Raw genomic sequence first — 19978 nt, 5'->3', positions numbered from 1 at the left:
ATAAAGCTGCCTGAGTTTTCTGTCAATAGCTGCTGTGTTTTTGTTTTTTTGTTTTTTGTTTATGTTTTTAGAGGGGGTCATTAACTGAACCCAAAGCGATGCGTAGCAAACCGCAGTGAGTAATAGCGAGAAGCTTTGGGGGCAATCTGTGAGACTGCTGTGGCTTCCGTGTTTGTTTACGGGGTAAGTGATGGAGGAGCTGGGAGTGGAGGGGGGCACCACCTTCCTGTTTCTCTTGCTTCACGTTTCTGCTGCAGGCCTTAACATCTTCATGAAGTAGTCACGGAAAGCATGTTCAACAGGCTGCTCGTCACCCTGACTGAGCTGCCGCTGTGTAGTTTAAGAACATTATCCCCATTTAATCTACTTTGCCTTCTGCTGCACGCAGGTGGACAGACTGGCAGATGGAGCTGGGTGACACAATCAAACACCCGCTTTCCGTCCTTAATTGCACTTAGTGGGTTTTTCTCTGGACACAGTCAACATTTTTTAATTGTTCTCACCTTGAGCGTTGATGGTGGACTTCATCTTTTGTTTGCAGATACTCTGATTCATCTAGTGATTGCTTCATCAGTTAATAGAGGGGTTTTACCCGGACATGGAGGAGCCCGACATACGACAACAGAAGCTGGACAACCAGGTAAAGATATAATGATTATAATTTAAATATATCTTTTATATATTCTAGTTTCCACTGGTACAAGAATTATAATTGCAAACATTACATAGGTGTTACCATTTTGTAAAAAGCATGCAAGACTGTCACAGTGAGACTGGAGCAAACACTAAAATTTTACTAAAGTACTAAAATTTAAGCATAGCTTTACAAAAATCAATACATTAAAAAAAGATCTTTCTCCAGTTGGAAAAAGTCACAGTCTGTGTCAGAACCACCTGCTGTTTCCTGAGCTGCTAAACTTCAAGTCCCAGGCCCGTTTATGCTATACAGTATGCGGTTTTGATCTATTTAAGCTTTACATATATGCCCTATAGTAGTCACGTCAGCACGTAACCCATAGTAGTAAAGTACTAATCCTAAATTGAGAACTAGCAGTAGTAGTGTAGTAAACTGTAAGAATGAACATGCAGGTGTATGAGCACCTTTCAGACAATCATTTAGGCTGTCCAAAATTACAACTCACCATCTAACTTCCCAGAGCCCCTCCCTTAGCCTGGTTGTCCTGGAGCTTTCTTCCTGTTAAAGGGGAGTTTTTCCTTCCCACTGTTGCCAAGTGCTCGTCCTCTGACTGTTGGGTCTTTGCCTTAAATATAAGCACTTTCAGGTGACTGTTGTTGTGATTTGGCAATACATAAATAAAATTGAAGAGAAAACAGAACATCGTTTTATTAATGACTCTCAAGAGCCCATTTGGACCAAATCTATGTAATTATATTTCCATGTGTGAACACTGTGTAGAGACCGAGTTTGTCTGATGTGTGACCCACAGCGAACCCTTTTGATGAAGAAGCAGCAAAAGAAGAGAGCTGATTCTCAAATGGTGTTGACCAACCGGGACACTCGACAGAAGAATCGAAAGCACAAAGCTGTCCACTCTGATGAGACGCCTCTGTTGATCAGCCAATCCCTGAGCAGCACTTCTCTTAGTGGTTGGTGTTAGAATAATTAATTAGAATAAATCATTTTAAAAAAAACTAAACATGTCTTTTCAATGTGTGATTTTATTTATTTATTTGATCATTTTCTGTTTAATCACAGTAAATCTTTTTTGTTTGTTTGTTTTTTGCTTATTTTGAAGATCAAGTTGAGCATGCCCTTGATAACCCACTGGATGTGATTACACTTGGTGAAGGTGACGCAACAGCAAACGTGGAGTTAGATGAGATGCCTGCAGAGAAGCCAGTCGTTCCCAAGAAAATGAACTTGGAGATTGACAGAGAGCCTGAGGTGAAATGCGAAGAGGCCAACGAAGCCCAGGTGGAAGGGAAAAAGACAAAGAAGAAAGATGTGAAAAAAGACAAAGCCAAACGTAAGCTGTGATGTAAGAAACTGTCCCGTGCTTTGATGAACGCTGTTCATTACAGACGCCTATTGATCTGCAACTAACTGCTTTTTCAGAGGTGGAAGAGACAGAAGAAAAGAAGAAAGAAAAAGATACGGAGAAGAAGGAGAAAAAAACAAAGAAGAAGAGCAAAGACTCTGCCGATGCACCGAAGACAAACAAGACAACCAAACAAGAGCGCAAAAGTAATAAAACTAACAAATTCACACTTCCACTCTAAGAGCTTTGCATCTAACAAGAAAAAACCCGCTTCCATTAAATTAAAGGAGCTTCACATCAAGCTTTATGCAAGTGTCTGCTCTTTTTCAGAGAAGAACCTACAGGAGGCTTCAACCTCTGAAGCAGTGTCAGCAGAGGTAAGCCCAGAGAAGACTAAACAAGATCAAAGTGACGCTGAACAAGAAGAAGAAGAAGAAGAAGAAGAAGAAGAAGATGGGCTTCAGAGGAATGCTTCTCAAACACCTAAAAGGAAAAAAGAACTGGACACATGTGAGAGAAAAATCTGTTCTGTATGATCCCTGGTTCTGTAAATTTTTATAAAAGAACATTGTCATTGTTTATCTCTATAGCCAGATGCCAAATAAGTGACGAGAGCAAAGACGAGGAGGTCCAAGAGAAAGAGAAAAAAGAGAAAAAGTCACACAAAGCAGAGAAAACTACACGAAGTCTAGCATCCCTGAACTCCAACTACAGGGAGAGTTCATCTACAGCCAGTGAATCTAATGAAAGAGTAAGACGTTCCAAGCACAAGAAGCAAAAACAAAGAAAAAACAAATGGAAAAGATCTCAAAAAATCATCCACATCCTTTCTCTTTTCAGCCAACTTCTCCAATATCGGTGGAAGATCTTGAGAAGTTTGCCTTACGTCCTGCTCCTAGAGACGTGACGATCCAGTGCAGGGTCACGAGGGACAGGAGAGGCATGGAGAAGGGCATTTACCCAACTTACTACCTCCACATGGAGAAAGAGGATGGAAAGAGGGTTGGTGCACTGATTTTAGTTACAGTAATTTCATTTTGCTGTCGTATTTGTGTCAAAGCTGCATTTTCTGCCTCTGTTTAACCACCGTGCCACCTCTAGGTGTTTCTAATGGCGGGCCGAAAGAGAAAGAAGTGCAAAACATCCAACTATCTCATCTCCACTGACCCCACAAATCTATCCAGAGATACAAACTCCTACATAGGAAAACTAAGGTGAGGGATTTTGGTGATTTCACCATTTAAAATGAAAAATCTGGTATGATCCGCTCTTTTGGTCTGTGTCACAGCTCTGATCGGTTGTAACCTCAGTCATTTTCATCCCAAGTTTCCTTGGAGATCTTTGGACAGCTGAACTCACTTTTTAAACCTTTTTATTTACCTAGAAAATTCAGGTTTTTCATGAAAGATAATTCAGCGAGTTATAGTAAAAGTAAAGCAAAGTAAAAGTTGTGATTTTTACTTTGCTTTCTTTAAAGAATTGTCTTATCCGCAGCATTCACAGCCTTGCCGACCTTTGGCACTCTCGCTGTAAGTTTGTTAAGGTAATCTGGAGGCGTTTCACACCTCCAAAGCACCTCCAGTAAGTTGGATTGGCACTTCTTACATGCCATATGGTCAAACTGTTCTCATGACAGCTGAACAGGGCAGGAAAGGGTCTGCTTTATTATAGACAGAGTGCCAGCTGACTGCTTCTTTGAGAGGTATGAAAGATCTGCGTGGTTGTAAAGTAAACTGGCTTCAGTCGAGCAGCGTCCGTCATATATCTTGCACAGATCTCCCACTTCACCACTACCAAAGTGCACACTCCTTCACATTTCCTTTATGATACTCAGAGCTCGTGTCAGGCACGTGCCCAGTTGCCTTATGTCTAACAACTGTTCCTTATTTGGCCAAACACCTCAAATGCACAGTCACCTGTCTGGCTTGGCCAGAAATCATTTGAGCAAAAGAATCTATGACACATGAGAGGCTCCAGCTACAGACATAAAGAACTCAAGTAGAGTAGAAAAAGCACCATAAGATGGTTAGAAGTTGGGCATTTCTATGTGATCTCAAATTTCTGATCTGCTGTACAAACTAGGCTAAGAGTTCACAGCTATGCCAGCACCTCTGTGAGAATATAGCTTTCTTAGGGTAACACACTTCAGTGTGAGAGCACCACAAATGTGTAAAAAAAAAAAGCCACTGCACTCCATCTGTGATTGCTGACGTTCCAATCTGGACCAAAGTGAACTGACAGCCATCTGAAGAGTGAGCCCGGCTAATGGGGGTTTAAAAGCACTTGTCACCACTCTGGCCTTTTCCCTAACAAAGATCTGCAATGCTGACTTACCGGAAAAAATAAGTGAGCATCAAAGCATCTGTGGTGTGTGTGCTAGCTCAAAATGTTTTAGATCATGATTCTGATAGGATTCATCTGTTTCAGGTCAAATGTGCTAGGTACAAAGTTCACAGTCTATGACGGAGGTGAAAACCCGGAGAAAAAACCTTTCATAAAAGAGTGTGAATCAGTGAGGCAAGAGCTAGCTGCAATTTGCTACGTAGGTACCACACACACACGCACACACATATGCATGCTATTTGCAGAGTAGACAAAGCTTTGCAACATGCATCACAACCATTTATCACATTCCAGGAGACAAATGTGCTGGGTTTCAAAGGTCCGAGGAAGATGACGGTGCTCATCCCTGGCATGCTGGAGAATGATGAAAGAGTGGTCATCCGGCCCAAAAATGTATAAGTAAAACATCAAACTCATTCACAGCGTTATTAAACCTGTGAAAGGAGTGAATTATTTCAGATCAACTTTTCTTATCCTCTTATTCCAGGAACTGGAGACTCTGTTGACCCGCCATGCAAATGGCAACACGGACAAACTGGTCACCCTGGTGAACAAATCCCCGAGCTGGAACGAACAGACTCAGTCGTACGTGCTCAACTTTCACGGACGTGTCACCCAGGCCTCTGTCAAAAACTTCCAGATCATCCACCCTGACAACGGTAGGATGACTTATTGTCCGTCTCTGAATAACCACTGGAGAAATGATTTGGCTCATTAACTTCAATGCCCTCCTGTTTTTTCCAGAGGACTACATCGTGATGCAGTTTGGCCGCGTAGCTGAGGACGTCTTCTCTATGGACTACAGTTTCCCTATGTGTGCCCTGCAAGCCTTTGCCATTACCCTCTCATCCTTTGATGGCAAGCTGGCCTGCGAGTGAGCGATGCTGGTGTGCCTCAAGTGCTTAAAGAGATCCCCACACAGGATCAGTTTTCATGTTCTGTATCCTGCCGGACTGTAACACTAACATATATATTTAATATGCCACAGATGTCAGAGGAGACTTATTTTATAGGGCTGTTTACTATTTTACCACCACTGTTAAAATAAGGGTTTACTTTTCATATTTTTCAGATGTGCAAATAACTTTTCAAATGTGAAGGATTACCATGTGAACACTACCCATTAAATATTGATTAACAGTATTAAAATATTTGCAAGTGTGCGAAGAGTCATATTTAAAATATTTAATCTTTTTCTATGTTTGCGTAATGAATTTTATTATTTAAACATTACATTGCTGATATTTTCCATGACAAAAAAGCCCACAGTGTTATCGGCCTGTGGACTTTTCCATTAACTTGATTAGTACAACTTTTGCAGCTTCAATCAGCCACTCAGATTTGTATCAGCGTGATCACATGTGACATCTCTAGCTGTTTGCTATCATCTCGGAGTGTTCATCACGAAAAGGAAACATTTTTTTTTATCAAAGTACTAAAAAAACAGAGGAAAAAAACTGTATCAGATGTAGAAGAACTGCAACACGTTGCAGATTTCTCGTCTTGCACAATATAAAGATTTGAACACTAGTTCCATCCCAGGACCATCACCATTGCTGATCTCAAGCAAGTTTTAATGCTGCTTAACAGGAAAAAGGGGGGACAGAAGTCATTTGGGTTTCAGTTAGTAAAAATAAGCCTCAGTTTCGTTCTGTGGTATGGTAAGACGATCAGAGGTAAACAGGTATTTTTGAAACCTAACCTCTGCAATCGCATTTATACATTACCATGCTGTGTTTATTCATTTCCTGTTGAAATGGTATTATAGCACAAAAAAAAATGTTTGTGGGTATTCCCATCACAATATCTACTAATACTTGCTGCAGCATACTTCACAAGTAAAGCAGGCGATGCATTATGTAACTGGGCCCTCAGGCCGTAAAAAAACACGAGTACATGATGCACGAGACACATCCATCTAAAGTGAGATTCAGTCTGCTAGTGTGTGTTTACACCATGTAAATAAACAAAATCATGAACCCTAGAGGAAGTCGTGAAACTCACCATCAGCTCTTATCTTTTGCAACATCTTTCACCAAAGACGTACACAACCCCAAATTCAGCTAATCTGCTCTCAGTGCAGTACATGTTGCACAACACCCTTGCAGGTTGCACAATAATTAGCATACTCTAATATCAGGTTACTTGTTAAATTGAAATAATAATAATGATGATGACTGAGAAAGTGCTGTGGTGGCTTAAAGGTAGATTAAGCCATGCAAACTTGGACGGCGTAGCTTCTTGCTGTTTAGATTCCACAGAAAGTAAATGTACTGTTTTCTGTAAATATGAATAAAACAACTCAGGAATAAATAGCACACTAAATAGCAAAGAAGAAATATTTTTTTAAAAATGTTATATGAAAGTCAAAAGATGTTGATGTGCAGTATACAAAAGGTAAAAATCTTAATCCTGTTTACACATTTACAGCCAATGTGCAGAAAATGTTAACACACAAATCTACGTGTTCAGAGGTGTGATTTAAATTTATGTCCCTAAAGCAGTTGAATGTCTGACAGAAATGAGTGGATATCTTACGCTGTAGGTTTAGAGGTCAGTGAAAGGTGTTTATATAGTCATTTCTGTCACATGGCATCTCAGGCTTCACCGTTTTTGCAGCTTATCAGCTCATCAGTCATTCAAACTGAGTTTCACCACAAGGATGATAAGACGGCTGTGTCTTCCAGCTCTGTGCCATTCAGAAAGTTACTACATGAAGCAATCTTAAAGCTTTAGCTGCACCTCAGCAGGTGGGCTGTGGAGGGTCTCGACCCAAAGCACTTCACCTTTTGCTTCCTCTAAACAAGTTAAACGGGCTCTGGTAAAGATTTCATGACAAGTGCAAACAAGTGCACAGTCAGACAGACTGTAATATGAAACGCTGCTAGGTTAAACTGTAGCGGCACTCTTTTCACACGCTTTCATAAACAGCTGCTCTCTTAAAAAAGCACATCCTCTCCCACCAGTGACAATGATAGTGGTGAGTGACAGCTATCTGTGTGAGAAGCCTGAGCGGTTACGCCTCTCAGTCTGCGTTTATAACCCGCTTTACAAAAGAGTCAGGACAGTATGACTCAATCTTTGGGCTGAGCTGGCGTCTGGTGCGATGGATTGCCGTCCACCCCTGAGGATGAAGGCGACGCTGCTGATTGTGTTCCTGCTCAAATCTACCAACATCATCAGGCTACATGGAAGTCCGTTAGCAGGTTATAATTCTTACTTTGTTTTTTTCATCAGATTAAAGACAAATGTACAGCTGTAAAATGTAAGTGTAAGAGCTTTAAAGCACTAGATGTAACACCACTAAAGCAATAAAGGCTAGATTAAATGGCTAAATGAGCTTCAGCTGTCAAATGAGGTTCTTCATTATACAATAAAGTGACATACTATTTACTGTTTTTGTGCATTTCACCCTAGTTGCTAGTCTACAACAACCATGATACATCAAAAGCAGCACTTAAATGATGTTTTGAGATGCCTGGATCTATGTCGTTGTGCAGGTTGTCCATAATTTTGCTAAGTCCATCTCCTGTTGCTCATGCCGTCATGTCAAATTGCCCCTGAGGAAGACACTGAACCCCAAAACGTTGATCAGCCAGCACCTCAAGCCATGAATTGTGTGCACTCAAAAAGATAGAAAAGTACTATCAAAGTGCAAATCATCATGATTCAGTCGATTCAAGCAATTGGGAACTGTGTAAAAATGCCTTATGCAGCTCATGCAAAAATATTTCTGAATAATTCTGAAACTTCCTGTTGGTTCTTCGCTTCTAATTGTTTGCTTTCTTGGCAGAGGCAGAGAAGGTAGCGGCAAAGGGGGAAGAAATAGCACTAGTAATAATGCACGTTTGTAAGAGCTGCACTTGACTTGTTGATCTACTACTGACACCTGATCTATAGCTTTAGTTATCTTTAGATTAGAACATTAATCACATTGCAGGTCTCTCATATAAACACAGTTTCAGTGTATATATAGGCCAGTCACGAGTGTTTTAAGCTATTACAATATTATTCTATTCTGGACTGGCTGGCACATGGTTATTAACTAAGAGTCCTGAGTTAAACATGGACTTGAAATATTTCTACTTCATTTTGTTTTGCTCTCTAATCATAACTATCTTTTCTATGGGGTTTCCTAGGAGCGGACTACAATCTTCACTGTGTCAATGATTACCTAACCACCGTCTACTGCTCTCTGAACATCACTCCATCAGAAAACACCTCAAACAGCAACAGCTCCTACTGGCTCATTTTTACAGAGAGCGAGTGAGACTCTTTTTACTAACGCATTTAAGAATGATGGGTCACCTTTAATGCCATGCACTTTATTGCTGCTTCTCTTTTTCTCACAGAACGTACGAGTGCATGCTGACACACACCAAAGAGAACTATTTCTGCACATTTAACATATCAGACACGGAGCCTGATTATGGCAATACGTTTACAGATTTAGATGAATACAAAATCTCACTTTGCCACGACCCAAAAGAGTCTGAAACCTGTGACGTGCTAGATGAGCAGTATCTACCTGTGGGCAACAGTAAGCAGCATAATGATCATCTGTGTTAGCAGGACTCATAAATGTATGAATTATTGTTTTTTAACAGTCACGCATCTTCTTATCAGTTAAACCAAACGCGCCGTGCTGCCTCTCGGTCAGCCACAACTCAAGTCACCACCACTTTGCTTGGAAAAGCACCTACGAGACTTACACCAGTTTCACTGATCTGCCTGACAACCTGGAGTACCAGCTCCATTACTACAAGAGGAGAGAACAGAAGGTATGCTTCAGCTAATCAGCAGGAATGACAAAGGGTAAAACTGAATGGTAAAAATCTACAAATTAAAACTTGTTTTTTATGTTTTGAGGTAAAAAACACAGTTTTCCAAATGTAATAATATAAATAAGAATAAAAACATTGAAATCTTCTATACTATCTGGTAAATATCTAGCTCTAAACTGAGACGTCTAACAGCTGCAGTGTTTTTATCTGCTGGTGCTGTGGGTGTTAGCTCAGTGTGGCGACAGTTTGCGGCAGAAACTGTGAATTTATTCAAGCTGTAGGCATTTTACACCGCTTGTTGATCTGATTCTGTCTCTGTGAGCACGAAGATTCAGGTTATACCTGTTGGCAAGTTGAGGTTTGTATTAAATAGAGCATTGCACGGGTTTTCACACTTCCACAGTTCCTCTACATGCTGGGACTGGCTCGAGTAAAAACTCTAAAAGTGAATTAAAACAGGGCATTTAACCATCTGATACACTCAAACAGAGGTTTTACACATTTTATATGTAAACAAGCTCCATCGAGCAGTGCAGTCATGTCAAACGCATCTTACAATGTTAGGCAGAGTAGTGAAATTCCCCTTTCTGTCGGTGTAAAGTTTAACTATACGTTTCATCTCTTCGATATCTCAATGTAAGATAAAGAAGTGCAGTTTCAAGTGTTTGTCTCGGTTTTTCTACACGATAAAGAAATGCTGCTGGAGTAAGTGAAAAATCTGTCAGCACGACTACAGAAAAAGTTCTGGTCGTTTATTGCCCAAACTGTCCTGTAATTTTAATAGAACAATTTTGTTATTTCAAATGAAATAACAAATAATTTAAAGAGAAAAAGAAAAGAGAAAAGAAACAGTCATCTTTGTAGTAGTTAGCAGAAAAAACAGGAACTTTTCTCTCATTTAATTGCATATCTGTTACCAACAACAATAACAATACCATAAAAGTTCAAAATTTATGCCCTCCTTTACAAGTTCCAAAACCATCTACTGGGCCAGATTGGAGTCTTTGCTGACCCGACTCCAGCACGCAGGGTCTTATTTAACACCCTATTTTTGACCTTCTCTTGCATATAAAAAATCTCTGGTTCAAATCCACATTCAGGGGGTTGCATGCCGATGTGCTCCAAATGATGGTCCCTAGGCCTGGATAAATGTGTGTCAGGGATAAATCTGGGAGACAGAAAGCAGCCAAAAGTTTTGTCTTCAAGCTCAGTTTTTTTTTTTCTTCTATTATAGTAAAACGTTTCAAAATCTGCTGTTAAAAAACTTACACCATACAAGGCAGACCATAAGTATTGTGTTGCTGTATACCAATTTTCGGCCTTTTTCTCCAAATTCTCGCAGTCTTCTTGTATTATGTACTGTAGATGATCACATATTTAAAGGTTTTACGACTTCTTTTTATTAAGCCGAAATTGTTCCAAAATTTGGGACATGAAATAATACACATATAAAGGCTAATTTACGCCATTAAGGTCTTCTCTGAAAAACTAAATTAGTGTTTAAAGTTAGTTTTGAGAACGTGCAGGGCGATATTCTGTCAGTGAGGAGCATGACGTCATGTGGTTGGTTGGTTGCGGCTCGTAGACTTACATTAGTTTATTTTATCTAACTAGTGACAGAATCGATACTCTTGTGGAAAATGATGACACTAAACCTATAAAGAAGTTTATAAAGAAGAAAAGAACAGGGCATTTCTGTCTTCTGAAAATTAATGGAATGCTTTTATGTTTATTTCTTTCAGGTAAAATTTCGTAAAATTAGCACACAAAGTACGGGTATTTCTTTTGAAGATCAGAACTTTGAACCAGACACCGACTATGGTGCTAGAGTACGGTCCATTCCCAATGCGGGTATGTACCAAGGCGAGTGGAGTCACTGGTCTGATGAGGCTCACTGGAGGACTAACCCTGCTGTGGATGGTGAGTCTCAATAAAAAAGAAAGCAGCTAGATTTAGATAAAAGAATCATGAGCAGAAATTGATTTCTTGGATTCACTTTTTCCTGTTTTGAGTACCTGAGTACTCCAGAGTTGAATGTAAATGTGCATTTCTTCAGCTTCAGTATTTTCTATTGTGTTCCCCACACAGGTTTCTCAACGCGCACGTTCATTTCTGAAATGTGTAAGAAGGTGCTCATTCCCATCTGTGGGCTGGTGGTATTCGTCATATTGATCTGCTACGCTCCTGTTAAAAAGTAAGGTTATATCATGTAAAGCCCCACCTCACAAAACATTAAGTTTCATATTAAGTCATTTTTTGTACTATATTGCACTCTCTATACTCACAGGTGGAAGCAAAATGTGTTTATCCCGACTCCGGCTCCCTATTTCCACACCCTATACAGTGACTGCCAGGGAGATTTCAAGGTAAGTTCAGCTTTTCATGTAAAAAACAGAAAAAAAAAAGTCCCAAACTTAATGTCATTAGGATGTAACTGACCTTGTTGTTATTGCAGAGCTGGGTGGTTACGCAAGAAAACACAGCAGACATGCTAGAAAAAGAGGAAACGCTTCAGATCGACACCTTGACAAAGTGTGCAGAAGTCCAGGAGGATGACTGTCCACCCCACTTTGACCAGCACGTGATGGAGGGCAGCTCCTACAGCAACATAACTCCCTCAGTCTGTGATACCACTCTCCTGGGCGTCCCGTACGCTGTGAGCACCATGATTCCACTCTCAGCTCAGGGGAGCCCAACGAACAGCCTGGTTCTAGACTCCCAATTAGGGAGTCCTTCTGGAGACTCGGGCTGCTGGCTCTGCAGTGACACGTCCCTAGAAAGGGACCCTCCCTGGTACTGCAATGAGTACTGCACCCTGAGCGCCTTCCAGCAGTCCAGTTCTGTCCTGGCAGAGCACCATGGAAGCTTGTAAAAACAAGTCTTGCCCAACAGGGATCAACTCAGAAAGCTTGAAAGTTGTCATGAAAAGGAACATTTTTCCACTGGACGGAGTAGTCCACGTTATGATTCAGTAGCTAATAGAACCTGTAGCAGAAATAACTCATTTTATCAGTCCTTCTCATTCAGTTTATTGTGAATTGTGCGTATTAAGCTATAAACAGTCCTCAGGAGGTCCCACCACAGGATTTCAATCAGGCTGTGGTCTAGACTTCTGGGTCATTGCAGCACCTTGAATTTGTTTTTCTGTTTTGTTTTTTTAAACAGATTTTATGTAGCATTTAGTTACATGTTGTCCATGTACTACTTCACTTATGTTTTTATCTTCTATGCACAGTCCAAACCTGTCTGGAAACAGAGTGAAAGTCTCATTTTGTGACTCATCCGTTTTGTTTCTGCAGCACTGAAACGCAAGATGAACTTCTGTGTATATTCTACTCTTAATAAAGAAAATACAACATTTTGTAGAAAGGTTTATTAAGCCAACACATACATGAACAAAGCACCATATAACCTTAAAGTCTGATACAGAAGTAAGCCTACCTGCCTCAGTCACTGTGGCCATTTTTATTTATAGCAAACACTCTGAATAACAAAAAGACAGCCAAGGCAGCAGAATCTATTGTATATTACAGCATGCTGAATAGAAAACCTGGGAAAGAGAATTAGACAGAGCCATCTAGAGACACTAGTGAGATACAACAGTATAAAAGTGCCATTCATTATACAGCAGTTGAAATACTGACAATGAAGTAAGCTAAATTTTACATTAAATTTATGGAAAATAAAGGAGGAAACAAAAAGAAACAGACCCTGTGAAAGAGCAAAATAAAACAAAACGACATTTTCTTCCTTGAAATATTGATGACAGTCAGCTTGCATGGGAGTTGACGAAACCGGTACCAAGCTGTGTCCCTTGCACGACATAAGACAATTATTGTTTAAAAAGAAATTACCAGGGTGCTGAAGCACCCATTCCCTCCCAGCATTATGCGCCAACCGGCAATTAAGAACAAAACAAAAAACTGATAGGTCAGAGGAGAACGGATGGCACAGAATGTGGAGTTTAAATAGAAGTCTTTAAGCAAGTCCCGATGTGAGAGGAGCACATTCATAGAGAGACTGAGCCGGGAGGTGATTCTTGTTAAACCCATTCCTTCCGTCTTTGCCCTTACGAGGGGGAGAATTTTTTGGCTTGTGCTCGAACTCTTTTTTCATATTCTACTCTGTTTTGGCTGGAAAGAGATTAAAAACAAACAGAAACAACAGTTATTATGACTGCTTACTCAAAACAGGCACAACATGCGGCTCAAAAAGGAAACATCTTTAATCAGACAGTGGAAAACCCTCGAAGTTCATCTGTGATACAGGAGTTTTTGAGACCTCTACATCAGCGGTCCCCAACCTTTTTTGCGCCACGGACCGGTTTATGCCCGACAATATTTTCACGGACCGGCAGTAAGGTGTTGCGGATAAATACAATAAAATAAAACTAGTGCCGGTACCGAAAAAAAGAAGATTTATTCATAACACACGTGAAAAGACCCAGGAAAACCGAGTTAACGATAAAAACGATAACAAAATAATGCCGAAAACCGATAAAAACCCTGAAAACCATACATTTCACACCTGAGCCTCAACTCTCGCGGCCCGGTACCGGTCCGAGGCCCGGGGGTTGGGGACCGCTGCTCTACATCAATGAGATTTCTTTTAAAACCCTTAAACTCCTCTTGTGTGTTTTAAATTGTCAGAAGTTTCAATAAACACTCCAGCTTCAAAAATGGTGAATTTTTAGGGTTCAGGTTTTACAGAGTTAGGATCTCATGTGTACTTTAAAATAGGTAGAAGCTTCACAAGCTTAGTCCCCAGAGACACACTAAATAAACAAATAAATACATAAATAGTTTCCTGTGCTAGTTATAAACTTAAAATAATATGAGGTGCAATCTGAAAATTCTTATTTAAATTTGGCCTTTGTCCACTCTGTATTGCTGTGTTGTTTAGACCGCTTTGACCTCACTGTGGAATTCCCGTTTTGACCACCTGCAGGTGCAAATCTCTGACGTGTGCTGGATCATCTCCAGGACGATCTTTAAACGTTCATTCTCATGAGAAAGAAGTTGTTACAGGGCCAAATCTGGCGAGCGATGCAGGTGGCTATGATTGTGTTGGCGTAGTTAAAAAAAAAAAAACCACACAACTGAAACACATATCAGACCGTGTGCACTAAATGTTCTCCCTCAGATGCCCCGAGACATTAAAGTAGAACTCAGTATTAAGAGTCTGACCCAAGGGGGCAAATTCACTGTGGATGTTGGGTGAAAAATGAGGGAATGCTTTCAATCTAATTGTGTCTTTGGGCTTTGACCCTTCAGGCTCTTAATGTCGTTAAGTCCGAGGTTCACTGAGTGGATTAAAAAAAATTTAATTTAAAAAAAAAAAATAATTAAAAAAAATATGTGAAACACTATATTATAAAAAGACCCCCACCCCCCAAACACACTGAGGCCTCCAGTGCACACAAAACGTCTGATCCCTCTATATTTCTGCATAAAGACGTACATATTTAAAGACTTGTATGAATGCTACTTTTTTTTTTTTAAGAACCCCGTCCTAGTTATCACTAATAATCCTGCTCTTGTGGGCATATAAATTAGTAAATAAACAGCCATGGTTTACATTGCTTTCCTTTCTAAAACCATGTTGGTTTCAAATTCAAGTAAATCTAATCAACAGTTATTCAGTTTAAATAATTATTCATTTATTGTAAAACAAGACCTCCAACTTCCACTTAATTAATAATTTGCATTACGATGTCAGTGGCCTTACATTTTTGAATAAATAAATAAATAAATTACTGGTTTTGTGTGAATTAATAGTCACTCACCAGTAGATCGTGTAAGCCTCTGCTTGGGCTGGATCCTGGATATTTGGCTCATTTAGCAGTTCCTGGATACCTAATAAGATCTACAAGATAAAAATGAAACATTTCAGAAATTCACCAGGTTGGGATCCTTCTCTGAAGGCTCCTTAATATTAGTCAACTTAATACCGTGTGCACACACTTTATGCAACACTGCTCGCTCCACATAATAGTCATGATTGACTATTGCTAAACACAGAATACAAATTGTGATGCAAATATTTTAAGCTCTTGGTTTGACTCTCGATTTAGCGTTGTGCTTCTCTGCCTCTCAGACACAATAGAAACAGGCGTACGTCACACTTCACTGCCCATCGAGACTCGTCTGCTTTACAAGTGTGTTTGTTAATCTGGAGGACCGTCATGTCGCCAATTTACAGCTGAACCTTTCCAACTTTTGTTCACTTAAAAAAAAAAAAAAAAAAAAAAAAAATTTGGTGACAAATGTGGCCACTTTGTGTACAATCCTTGGTTAAGAGATAGACATTCAGTAGACAGGTGTGAGGAGTTACAAAACAAACTTACTGTGTGATTATTTTACACGTAAACGTGGCTTAAAATGACAGCACAGCCACCGTCGGTGGTTCATGACCAACATTATTAAAATATCACCCAGCCTGAAAGCTAAGTGAGGAATTCAAAAGCCTACGTGTCTCATTTTCCTATCAGCATCAAAAAATTTGACTGATTAGTTGATAAGCTTAGATAAAATTCCAGTTTAGAAATGTCATCTTAAAAACAGAAAACATCTGCTGTACATAATTACTGGAACCTTAAGAGACCATGTGAACACACTCACGCTCTAAGGTTTTAAGGTCATTATTGTAGATGAAATTCACTTTACAACACAAACCTGCTTTATTGTGATGGCTGGTCTCCAGTCCTTGTCCTCCTCTAGTATCGATAGGCAAACTGTGCCTGATGGATACACGTTTGGATGGAAGAGTGGAGGCTCAAATTTACCTGAAAGATGGCAAAATGTTAAGTGGGCTTTATGTTTCAGGTATATTATTCATACCAAACAAAAGGGGTCAATCTACTAAAGTCACTGGGCTTTTCCACACCGTGCCCAGACTGAACTGTTCCACTGAAGGCAGCAGCGTCTGTTGTTTACACAAACAGTGCCTTTAGGTCATTTTAATTTGACATTCAGACACCTCTAACGTAGAGCTCGTGCTGCAGGATTAGAGCCGGTGTAAGCCACGATGCTCTGGCCTTGTGTGGCAGATAAGTGTGGTAGTATTTTGAGACACACAACAGGAATCTGCTACTTTTTTGTAAGCAGTTTTTTTTTTTTACCATCAATTTGGAACAATATCAGGTCTAAAAATCCATCAACTGGAAAATTACTGGCAAAAATCTTGCACAACCCATTTAAAAGGAACAGCAAATGACGCATGCATGAAAGCATCTATTGGCCGTGACCCTGAATTAACACCAAAATTGCAGCAACATTGTTATATCGCCAAGCTTCCTCAGCTCCAACACTGCTACACTGCTTAAATGGCTTTAATAGCGCTGCCAAATTAAAATAATTAGAACAGAAAGTCTGTATTTGCTCTGCTGCGTAAAGGTCAAACAAAGGTTATTCTAGAGTTTTTCTTAAAGAGCAGAATTTTTCATGTAACCCAAAGAGATTAATCACAGCCACTGGAATAAAAACACTTTAACCAGTTTCCACTTTAACCAGTTTCCAACACTTTTTTGTTATTATATAATAACAAAAAAAAAAAAAAAAAACAACCTTGAAGCTGCTTAGGTTTCTATCAAATAAAGTTGAAAACTCATCGTCTGTAGTTATCCCACAAAGACCAGAAAACAGTCATGTATTCAACCAATCACAGCCGAGGTGTCGAACATCCCCAGCACAGCTAAGCTTCAGTTTGACAGCTTAAACACAGGTTTCCATTTTGACTAGAGGGTTGCTAAAGGATTACTGCACTAACCTTAAATTAAAACCTCTGGCTTTAAATCAGCCTCTTCCTCATTACCATAATAAACTAACATGTCTGAAGAGATTCATCATTCAGTGCTGCCAAATTTTGATGAGAGGAAGCCTTAATTAGCTTTTAAAGACAGTTTATAGATGTGCCGAGTAGGCTGGAGGACACCCATGAGCCTGAACTTTTCTGTTCCATTTCAAACCATCAAAACTTAAAAAAGAAAAAAAAAAGAAAAAGATGTTTTTAATTAACTCGATCTGACTGTAGATAAACATAATCAAGTTTGTATTGGCATACAAATTATATCCGATAATGCTAAAGGCTCTTGAAAATATGGGAACTCCACTATGCTCCTGGTTTTAGTTCCACATTTGTGAATATAGCACACAGATTTCCAAAAGCATCTGCAGGCCAAAATGACAGCTAGTGTATTTTTCATATTTACGGGCTGAATGCACAGCAACTCACATTTTGGAGGTGAAGACGGATAATCGTCCTTGAACAACATGCGCAGCTTGAACAGGCCTCCTTCCCACGGAGTCTGAGGAGAGACGATCATTAGATCAATTTACAAACAGAAGGCTACATCACTGACTCTTTAAAGTTACTACTACTACTACTACTACTACTACTACTACCACCAGTCTAATTTTAAAATTAGGTTTTCAACTTATCATCGTTTAATCTGTTTTTATTTTGCAGAGTGATTACTCATACAGTATGCTTTACACCCACTACAGTATTCTCATTGTCCTAGAAAGACCATTGTACCTTTTTTAATTATGTAAAACAAATCTACTCAGCATGCAAACAAATCTATGAAACACATTACCCCCTTTTTGCCAGGAATAGCACATTCCCAATTCATGAGATTCATGGTTCCATCCGGGTTTTTTGTCGGTACCGCAACAAATCCCTGGGAAGAGTAAGAGTTGAAATTTTAAAGTTTGTTAGAAAGCAAACACTTTCTAACCAACGCTCAGGCAGGCTTTCATCACACGGATCTCGTGAGCCAATACTTACAAAAGGATGGTCCTTCCGCCATGCCTTGCGCTCCTGGGCAAGCCGGCTCAATGCAATGCCTGACATGATTTGTGGACTCCTGCAAAGAAAGAGGGCCAGGTTGATTAGAAAACCAGACATCTGGCTGTCCTGTCTTCTGAAATGAATAGCTCTTTAGCTTTCCTTTGTTTTAAAAATAATAACAATAATGAAAATTTTTTTTTTTTTAAAAAGAAAAAAAAAAAAAAAAAAAGAAACAAAGTCCTTAGTATTCTAATTCGACATATTTAAAGTTTTAGGCAGCTAGTCAAAACAATTTAACCTAAATCATACTCTAGAAACCAAGAGGGCATCCAATGTTATTACAGAGCAGCATCACTTCAGCTCCTTTTCCAACTGGTTTAAGTTATGAGCCCCCCCTCCCTACTCCAAAAAAACAAAGTATTGTGATATTAACATTTCTCGTGTGTGAAATCACACGGACACGACGTACAACACTCAACCCGTTTATGGTGCATATTAATTTTGGTACTTTCCTGACTTGCATCGAGTCAGATACCCAACCGTATTGCCAGCTCGCGTCGGTGGCAATTAGGATGCTGCATAGGAATGTCTATAAACGCTAAACACTGAAGCTAATGACAACGAGGTAAAGCAACAAAACAATGCTAGTCATTAACGGCCACCGCAATTTATCAGTACGAGACAAACGGACATCATCATAAACTGATGTTCTAGTATGCAAGCTAAACTGTTTTTATTGGCCTCGGGGCTTGTGTGTTTAAAAGTACTTCTTATTTCGACAAGTGTGCGACGCTAAAAGAGGCTAGCCAAGTTAGCCGGTGGAGGTAACAGCTCCAGAGGAAGAATTAAAAACCCATTTCCTACGGTTTCCGCGACCAGGGTTTTAAAGCTAAAAAGGGGACCCATGAAGATCTTATTCATTATATGTTTGCTGAACTTCGGCGTGACGTTGCCGTCAACAGACACTTTGACAAACTGACAATCAAAGCTATTTGATTAGCACGCTAGCCGGTTAGCTTCATAAGCTAACTCATGTGCGCCAGAATGGAGCTACATCCCAACAGGCGCTGGCGCTGTTAGCGTCTGACACGGCCTGATGCAGCACAAAAATGCGCAATTGCACTTGATTTCGAAGACAATTTTTGGATGGGAGAAGAACGATCACTTCCTCTCTTCTAACGCATAATAATATCAACTGCCTTGTAGAAACAGGGGTGTGAGATTTTCCACCGGGATGAACCACATCATTATCTTTTAAAGAATAGGGACAAAGAACGCCAGAGCTAAAAGGCGCACATTTATGCATTACCAAACTAGCGAAAATGGCGCAAACTGAAGCGGGTAAAATGTAATAATACACGACAAAAATGAACGTTTCCGCATTCAGGGTGTACTCCTACCTTTCAGTATGGCTGCACTGGCTCTAGTAATTAAGCGAAATGAATTAATCGTGCTCAAATCCCGTTAAACCTTGTAAAGTTTCCCTCCTGAAAAACCACCCGCTCCGTCTCGAGCCAGAGACAGTGATGCGAAACAGTCATCCGCCCTTTACTTCCGTCTTTGCTTAAATACCTCTTGGAAAATCCGACTGCGCATTTCTCTTTCGGAGGTTTATGTTTTGAATGTATTTTTTCACCTGCCCTGGGTTTAGTTGAAAGAGTTTCCCGAACTAGTCGTTTATTAGCTTCCATTTAATTCGAGCAGTCTAGCTCCCGTTGTTAGAGCTCAGTGCGTTACAAACACTTATTTAAGTTTATGTCGGTGGGGAAATTTTACCATTGCAGTTCTTAGTCTTCGTTCAAGCGCCTTTATCTTATCAAAAAAAAAAAAATAAACAAATGGCAAAGGTTAAAGTGAAAATATGATACATTATTGCAAAGTATAGAAGATTACCTGGGATTTTTAAAACACTTTATAGAAAATACAAATCAAAACTCTTCTCTAATTTCATACCCAAGTAAGCCGCGTGGTCTTAAGCCCAGACGGATTTCTCTCTTCTGTAATATATAATCTTTGGGTGCCTTAGACTAAAGCCCATTACACTTACGACTGTCAACGAGA

At 39.8% G+C, this 19978-nt stretch overlaps 3 protein-coding genes across 5 annotated transcripts; 2 read left to right on the top strand and 1 right to left on the bottom strand.

Annotated features, from left to right (window-relative positions):
* The first annotated feature begins 17 nt into the window (after nucleotides 1-17).
* si:dkey-220f10.4 (tubby protein) lies at nucleotides 18-5459 on the top strand. 3 transcript variants are annotated; one of them, XM_039616553.1, is made up of 13 exons: nucleotides 18-183; nucleotides 542-640; nucleotides 1449-1608; nucleotides 1812-1988; nucleotides 2078-2206; nucleotides 2331-2510; nucleotides 2591-2751; nucleotides 2841-3002; nucleotides 3102-3214; nucleotides 4428-4542; nucleotides 4638-4736; nucleotides 4831-5002; nucleotides 5088-5459. In XM_039616553.1, the coding sequence occupies exons 2-13, from the start codon at nucleotides 599-601 to the stop codon at nucleotides 5219-5221; spliced, it is 1644 nt and encodes a 547-aa protein (XP_039472487.1). In that variant the 5' UTR covers nucleotides 18-183; nucleotides 542-598; the 3' UTR covers nucleotides 5222-5459. The 3 variants fall into 3 exon arrangements, with proteins under 3 accessions (XP_039472487.1, XP_039472485.1, XP_039472486.1); XM_039616551.1 differs by having other exon boundaries at nucleotides 1758-1988; XM_039616552.1 differs by lacking the exon at nucleotides 18-183 and adding an exon at nucleotides 344-457 and having other exon boundaries at nucleotides 1758-1988.
* Nucleotides 5460-7360: 1901 nt separating this feature from the next.
* LOC116319862 (interleukin-21 receptor) lies at nucleotides 7361-12488 on the top strand. Its single transcript, XM_031739307.2, has 8 exons — nucleotides 7361-7549; nucleotides 8483-8609; nucleotides 8696-8883; nucleotides 8970-9124; nucleotides 10870-11047; nucleotides 11216-11321; nucleotides 11415-11493; nucleotides 11583-12488. Exons 1-8 carry the CDS (start codon nucleotides 7450-7452, stop codon nucleotides 11997-11999), a joined length of 1350 nt encoding a protein of 449 aa, XP_031595167.2. The 5' UTR covers nucleotides 7361-7449; the 3' UTR covers nucleotides 12000-12488.
* ube2ib (ubiquitin-conjugating enzyme E2Ib) lies at nucleotides 12486-19471 on the bottom strand. The gene is made up of 7 exons (XM_031739308.2): nucleotides 19318-19471; nucleotides 17915-17993; nucleotides 17724-17807; nucleotides 17360-17432; nucleotides 15802-15911; nucleotides 14913-14992; nucleotides 12486-13260 (listed from the first exon to the last, which is right to left on the bottom strand). The coding sequence occupies exons 2-7, from the start codon at nucleotides 17978-17980 to the stop codon at nucleotides 13197-13199; spliced, it is 477 nt and encodes a 158-aa protein (XP_031595168.1). The 5' UTR covers nucleotides 17981-17993; nucleotides 19318-19471; the 3' UTR covers nucleotides 12486-13196.
* Nucleotides 19472-19978: the final 507 nt, after the last annotated feature.

The sequence above is a fragment of the Oreochromis aureus genome, linkage group 8 (genome assembly GCF_013358895.1).
Source record: "Oreochromis aureus strain Israel breed Guangdong linkage group 8, ZZ_aureus, whole genome shotgun sequence".
Taxonomy (NCBI): Eukaryota; Metazoa; Chordata; class Actinopteri; order Cichliformes; family Cichlidae; genus Oreochromis; species Oreochromis aureus.
Note: the sequence above shows the minus strand (reverse complement) of the source record. Positions and strands in the feature narration are given on the sequence as shown.

What these genes read in the sequence shown, in the direction of transcription:
- si:dkey-220f10.4 (XM_039616551.1), top strand. Translation starts at nt 599, where the DNA reads ATGGAGGAGCCCGACATACGACAACAGAAGCTGGACAACCAG. An exon ending in CCAGTGAATCTAATGAAAGA is followed by an intron (nt 2,752 to 2,840) that starts GTAAGACGTTCC and finishes TTCTCTTTTCAG; the next exon opens with CCAACTTCTCCAATATCGGT. An exon ending in TGGTCATCCGGCCCAAAAAT is followed by an intron (nt 4,737 to 4,830) that starts GTATAAGTAAAA and finishes CTCTTATTCCAG; the next exon opens with GAACTGGAGACTCTGTTGAC.
- LOC116319862 (XM_031739307.2), top strand. Translation starts at nt 7,450, where the DNA reads ATGGATTGCCGTCCACCCCTGAGGATGAAGGCGACGCTGCTGATTGTG. An exon ending in CTCATTTTTACAGAGAGCGA is followed by an intron (nt 8,610 to 8,695) that starts GTGAGACTCTTT and finishes TTTTTCTCACAG; the next exon opens with AACGTACGAGTGCATGCTGA. An exon ending in GACTAACCCTGCTGTGGATG is followed by an intron (nt 11,048 to 11,215) that starts GTGAGTCTCAAT and finishes TTCCCCACACAG; the next exon opens with GTTTCTCAACGCGCACGTTC.
- ube2ib (XM_031739308.2), bottom strand. Translation starts at nt 17,980, where the DNA reads ATGTCAGGCATTGCATTGAGCCGGCTTGCCCAGGAGCGCAAGGCATGG. An exon ending in TCCGTCTTCACCTCCAAAAT is followed by an intron (nt 15,912 to 17,359) that starts GTGAGTTGCTGT and finishes GCCATCTTTCAG; the next exon opens with GTAAATTTGAGCCTCCACTC. An exon ending in GAGGCTTACACGATCTACTG is followed by an intron (nt 13,261 to 14,912) that starts GTGAGTGACTAT and finishes ATCTCTTTCCAG; the next exon opens with CCAAAACAGAGTAGAATATG.